The 6,617-nt window shown below is 44.8% G+C and overlaps 1 protein-coding gene across 1 annotated transcript; it reads left to right on the forward strand.

Moving 5' to 3' along the window:
* Nucleotides 1-780: 780 nt before the first annotated feature.
* On the forward strand, nt 781-5,213 carry LOC123428091 (G-type lectin S-receptor-like serine/threonine-protein kinase At2g19130). Its single transcript, XM_045112254.1, has 4 exons — nt 781-1,154; nt 1,498-1,636; nt 2,088-2,392; nt 2,582-5,213. The coding sequence occupies exons 3-4, from the start codon at nt 2,143-2,145 to the stop codon at nt 5,041-5,043; spliced, it is 2,712 nt and encodes a 903-aa protein (XP_044968189.1). The 5' UTR covers nt 781-1,154; nt 1,498-1,636; nt 2,088-2,142; the 3' UTR covers nt 5,044-5,213.
* Nucleotides 5,214-6,617: the final 1,404 nt, after the last annotated feature.

Genomic DNA, 6,617 nt, shown 5'->3' on the forward strand with positions numbered 1-6,617 from the left:
AATGTTTCTCGATTATGGAGGTGATAAAAGAGTTCGTCGTAAAGGTTACGTCCATGCAAGCTTTGACACTAATCCGGATGACTTTAAAGTAGCAAACCGGATTCGTATAGTGGAGCAATTATTTGGAATAGTTCCAAATGAAGCGTTGTAGCAACGTCGATAGGATGACATAAAGATTTGTAAAGTACACACGGATCTGAAAGGTTCAGACCTGTTGACTAAAACCTCTCTCGCAAGCAAACATGATTAAACCCCGGAACACATTGGATGTGAATCACATAATGATGTGAGCTAAATTATTGACTCTAGTGCAAGTGGGGGACTATTGAAAATATGCTCTAGAAGGCAATAATAAATTAGCTATTATTATATGTCCTTGTTTATGATAATCGTTTATTTCCTTGTGCAGGAAGATGACTGACCGTCTTCGTTATCGTCAAATTTGGCTTTTATCAGAAGACGTCCAACGTATCCTCCTTATATGGACAGACTGGCTAATTTGCAACATGGGTCAAGCTGCGAACGCCCGACCAAACACACAAAGTGTTACAATCCAACCACGTGAGGGTGGCGAAATTTTGTGGTGGCAACAACGAATCGTGTTGCAACGGTTTGCGGTGACTCAGGTAGCGGATCAACGATTCTCGTTCACCCAATCAAACGCCTAGGGAGGTGGCCGATTTGCCTCGTTCGACAGTCGACCGAGGCGTAAGGCGCCTTAATCCAATGCATTTACCTCCCATCCAACGGATGTAAACAATCTGTCAAGATTCCCTATCACCGTGAACTCAGTCTGCCCCTCTTTCTCTGACGGCCGCCGCACCTTACCTCACCTCACCTTCTGCCACGGTGGTCGGCGGCGTCGACGGCCTCAAACATGCGGGGAGAGGGTGTGAGGGAGGGAGGAGACCGCCAGCGGTGTCGGCGTGGAGGTGGGGGCGATGCGGCGGCAGGCAGTGAGCACGCACGCTTGGGTGGCGGCGAAACAATGGAGAGCTGGCGAGGGGAAGAGAGGGCGGCCCCGGGCGCGGGCGGAGCTTCGGGCGGTGAGCTGGAGAATCTCCGTCTTCACACGGGATCTATTCGCTTCCTTCCCGGTTCACGGCGGCGGCGCTCTTCCTGATCCGGTTCTACAAGCCGAGCAATGGCCTCAGGTCCAACTCTTGCAAACAGGCTTGACTTGTTATCATGTTATGGACTATTACACTAGAGCTCGAAATAAAAGTTTCCACAATCTAGCCAGGGTAGAACTAATTTCTTCACAATTGGATTACAATTTGTGTTGTTCTACACCAGACTACTTTTTTCTTTCTTTCTGAAAAAACAATACTGTTTAGTAAAATTGGTGCCAATGTAGAAGAGGAACCATCCTGTTCTTTCAGATTCAGATGCATTGATGTGTGATTTATTTCCTTTGTCCTGAACATGGAAACGCTACAAAGGAAAAGCTTCCTACCTGTTAGGTTCCTAAGTTGCTTGTCTTCTGACCTTCTGCAGGTTAATCGTTCCAACTTTGTGAACTAAATACCTTCGCAAAAACGTGTGAATAAGGAGACCCTGGTTCAGTGAGCACTACGATGGACACTTCCATAGCTTGTGTAGGCACAAGATGGATTTCTGTCAGTGTCCTGAAGAGGTGAGCCTGGTACTAATATTGATGCTTCTGCCACCACCTCTTTTGTTTAATTTGTGTTCATTTCTTGCTCTCTCTTATGTATTTTAATAACCTTCAAGTTTTCAGCTTTTACAACATTTTTTGTATCTCTATCTGTTGTCACACTTTTGTAGGGAGCTTTTATTGCTCTATTATGTTAATATCCGTTGAAATTGCATTTGTAATAGGTTCGTCGACAAAAACATTTGTAACATTTTTGTTTGTGGTTGGTTAGTTAAAAGGGATGTTTAAAAATTTGTATTATATTCGAATTTAACCCTCAAATACGTGAGGAGGTATTCTTTCTTGTTTAGGTTAATAAAATGATAATTGCTTGTCGGCTTACCTTTAGCAAGCAGCATGCCATGAGAGTTGTCTTCGAATGGTATGGTTAGCACTTCCCAGAGCGCCCTAAACTACAATTTCCCTGCAGGCAAAAAGTTTGGTGGAAGGATCATATCTGACTTGACCTCGACCATGGGTCGTCCATGGGTGGCTCCATCCTCCATGCAGCCGCTTGGTGGAAGCTTCCTCCTTGGTGTGCAATATTGCCTTATATTATGGAGTACTCCTCGGTGGAAGCACATAAACGGTGCTGGCTAGCACATGGTTTTATGGCAATACTGCCTTGTATTATGCCTAGAGATGCCTCCAATGAGCGGTCAATTATCCAGTCCAAGTGGCAGCCCAAGTGGATGCGTAGTACTGCTGTCCTAGTCACCAATCTGGACTGCCCTGGTCAGTCAGCTTAACATGCCAATCTGCTTGTTCACACTATTGGTCATCTTCCATTCTATATATACATCAGCTTCTTCCTCTGAATATCAAAGCAGGGCACACACACTTTCTTCTCCATGTCTCCCCTCTACATATTATCACTCGGGCTTCTCCTCTTGCATGTTCCTCATTGGTGCCCCTCCTCTGCAGCTGCAAGCGATACTCTCACGTCGGGCCAGTCGCTCGCTGTCGGCGGCAGCAAGCTCGTCTCGAGGAACGGCAAGTTCGCACTCGGCTTCTTCCAGCCAGCAGCAGGCACCATCAGTAAGTCCCAGAACACCTCCGGCTCCAGCTGGTACCTTGGAATATGGTTCAACAAGATACCAGTTTTTACTGTCGTGTGGGTTGCCAATAGGGATCAGCCCATCACCGGCCCCAGCCTCAGCCGAACAAAGCTGCAGATATCAAACGATGGCAATCTTGTCATTGTACACAATGATTCCGTACTTTGGTCCACTCACATTGTCAATAATAGGACACAAGCCAGGGGCATAAACACCACTGCCAGTGCGGCTGTTCTCTTGAACAGTGGAAACCTTGCCCTTACAGTCACAGAGAGCCCATCATCATCGGACCTACTGTTGTGGCAGAGCTTCGATCACCCAATAGATATTGTGCTTCCTGGTGCCAAGTTTGGTCGAAACAAGATCACCGGTTTGAACCGTAAGGGCGTCTCAAAGAAGAGCCTCATTGATCAGGGTCTCGGCTCATACAGCGTTGAACTAGACACCAGCGGGCAGGTCGTCCTCAAGCGCATAAACCCCTCAGTCGTGTATTGGCATTGGGCATCCTCCAAAACATCATCATTGAAGCTTATACCAATACTCAAGTCCATTCTGGATATAGATCCACGGACCAAAGGTTTGATTAACCCAGCATATGTTGATAATGACCAAGAGGAGTACTACATGTACACCTCACCAGATGAATCATCTTCCACATTTGTCTCACTTGACATCTCTGGTCAGATAAATCTGAATGTTTGGTCGCAGGCCAGCCAGTCTTGGCAAACCATATATTCCCAGCCTGTCGATCCCTGCACTCCGGCTGCTACCTGCGGACCTTTCACAGTCTGCAATGGCACTGCACAGCCATTCTGTGACTGTATGGGGAGCTTCTCTCAGAAGTCACCACAGGATTGGGTGTTTAATGATCGAACAGGAGGGTGCATCAGAAATACACCGTTACAGTGCAACACTAGCAGTAACAACAAAAATATGACAAGTTCAACGGACATATTCAACCCCATTACTCAAGTTACGCTGCCCTACAACCCACATAGCATAGACGTTGCTACCACACAGAGCAAATGCGAAGAAGCTTGTCTCAGTTCCTGCTCCTGCACTGCTTATTCATATAACAACAGCAGATGCTCTGTCTGGCATGGGGAATTGCTTAGTGTAAATCGGAATGATGGCATCGATAATGTTTCTGAAGATGTTCTATACCTCCGCCTTGCCGCCAAAGATTTGCTGCCAAATTTGATGAAGAACAAAAGAAAACCAAACGTTGGAGCTGTTACCGCTGCAAGCATTATTGGTTTTGGGTTACTAATGCTCATGGTGTTGTTACTGATTTGGAGGAAGAGAGTTTGGTGGTGTGGTTTGCCTTTGTACAGCAATGAAGGTAGTTCTGCTGGGATCATAGCCTTCAGGTACACTGACTTAGTTCGTGCTACTAAAAACTTCTCAGAAAAGCTGGGAGGAGGTGGTTTTGGTTCTGTATACAAGGGAGTGTTAAGTGACTCGAAGACTACCGTAGCAGTTAAAAAGCTTGATGGTGTCAGTCAAGGAGAGAAGCAATTCAGGGCTGAGGTGAGCTCAATTGGACTGATCCAACATATAAACCTTGTCAAATTGATTGGTTTCTGCTGCGAAGGTCATCACAGATTACTTGTGTACGAGCACTTGTTCAATGGATCTCTTGATAGTCATCTATTTAAGAAGAGCAATAATGCTGATGTTGCTGTCCTAAACTGGAACACCAGATATCAGATAACCCTAGGAGTTGCCAGAGGGTTGTCCTACTTGCATCAGAGTTGCCGCGAATGCATCATACACTGTGATGTTAAGCCAGAAAACATACTTGTGGACGCAACCTTTGCTCCCAAAGTTGCAGACTTTGGATTGGCAGCGTTTGTGGGGAGGGATTTTAGCCGAATTCTGACCACATTCAGAGGAACTGCAGGTTATCTTGCCCCAGAGTGGCTTACTGGAGTTGCTATTACACCAAAAATCGATGTTTACGGCTTCGGCATGGTACTGATGGAAATCATATCCGGAAGCAGGAATTCACCTGAAACACACAACACTAGCAGCAGCACCAGTTACCACGCTGAGTTTTTCCCTGTGCAAGCCATTAACAAGCTTCATGGAGGAGATGTGAACAGTTTGGTGGATCCACGGTTGCATGGTGACTTCAATTTGGAAGAGGCTGAAAGGGTTTGCAAAGTTGCATGTTGGTGCATTCAAGATAATGAGTTTGATCGGCCGACGATGGGTGAAGTGGTCCGGGTTCTCGAGGGTCTGCAGGAAATTGATGTGCCCCCGATGCCAAGACTGCTTGCAGCTATAACGGTGCAACCTGGTGCTGCATATTCAGTGCAATTATAACTCACAGTCGATGCTAATAATCTTTGCTATTTGTTTTTTAAGTTGTAGTAATGTCGAGTGGAAAAAATAAAGGAAGGCAAGCATTGTAGCAAAATATGGCAGAACTACAAATATGTGTATGTTTTGTTGATTGGATAGTTTGATATATATCCTTAAATCCTGACATCAAAGGAACCTGTCGATTTATATGTATGCCACTACCGGTTCTTCATCGAGAGGTCGTGCCTCATGCTCACTCCATGATGTGACCTTCTGACATGGCGCCGGCAGCCTGGCCCCACACTTGGTCAACGAAATGCGTGACAGGCTTCAATGCCGGCATGGCTGTGAAGGAAAAAAAGTGTACACATGATAGAATGAATCTGGGTTGAAGACGGCCAAAACTGATATGAGTCTGTACTATGTTGATTATGTCCACACATAAATTCACTCGATGTGCGTTGAGCTTTCTGTTATGGCCTTCTTCTTTTGAGGATATGATTTCCTTTTAAGGTTCTTGGAGATTGTAGGGATGATAGAGTTCTTATTTCAGATTCACCATGTTACATAAACAAGGAATGCATTGCCACTGTTATTTATTTCTACAGTTTTTTCTTGCTCCAGTGTAACTTTGCTAATCATGAGGTTACTACATAGAAACCCCTAGAAGAAAACAGTCACGGTAGACGAAAAGGTATAGCATAAAGATGACATTGACATTCATAACCCTGCTAGGAAGAGCACATAAGTGCTCTGGCTCCTTCAGTCCATGCTGACAAAGCAGCGAAGAAGCATCCTCCTACTTTGGAGACAACACCTTAGGTTTTAATAAGCATCCTAAAATTTGCAAATCTGGTAAAGATTCCAATCAGCAGCAAACAACTGTTTCTCTTCTGATTGCGGCATTTCCCCCCCTTTCTACTGCTTGCATATGTTCTGATGAATTTATGTACTCTGTTAGGTCATGTTTACCTGGGGAGGCATAGACATCTGGAACGAAGGATGAAGCACAAGCTTCTCAAGGTACTGCATTGCAGTGTGCTTACATGCTCGTACTAAATAGCCGAGAGAAAAGGAAGCAATTCATCCTCAGTGCAGACTAAATAGTTGTTACTGTCAATGAAAAGAATCACCTCTTCACTAACCTAGGGTACACATTCTCTGCATGAACCTAACTACACTTGAACCTAGCTGAACATCTCCACTGCAAGCAAGAGCACCATTAACCTTCAATACGAAGCCACGAACAACCAAGGGAAATATGGAGCATAAGAGAGGATGCAGGTTAGTAGTATTAGCTTCCTTAGGCAAGATGCAAGGTACAGATTAAATACTCGTAGTTGTTTAAACTGCCTAAGATGTATAATCGCCTGGTATGTTCAAATTTATGTATCTTGCCATTTTTTTGTATTCTGTCAATGTAGAAGATGCATCCTACTGTACTCTATGGTGCTATGCTGTATTTCCTTTGTCCTAAACTTGGAAATACTATAGAGGAAAAGCTTGCCAGTTTGGTTCCTGACTAAGTTGCTTTATTTTGTACATTCTGTAGATTTAACCACCATCATCACTTGCAAGTTTGATGCAGGTACTTG

Source organism: Hordeum vulgare, chromosome 2H (assembly GCF_904849725.1).
Source record: "Hordeum vulgare subsp. vulgare chromosome 2H, MorexV3_pseudomolecules_assembly, whole genome shotgun sequence".
Taxonomy (NCBI): Eukaryota; Viridiplantae; Streptophyta; class Magnoliopsida; order Poales; family Poaceae; genus Hordeum; species Hordeum vulgare.

What these genes read in the sequence shown, in the direction of transcription:
- LOC123428091 (XM_045112254.1), top strand. Translation starts at nt 2,143, where the DNA reads ATGGGTGGCTCCATCCTCCATGCAGCCGCTTGGTGGAAGCTTCCTCCT. An exon ending in CACCAATCTGGACTGCCCTG is followed by an intron (nt 2,393 to 2,581) that starts GTCAGTCAGCTT and finishes CCTCCTCTGCAG; the next exon opens with CTGCAAGCGATACTCTCACG.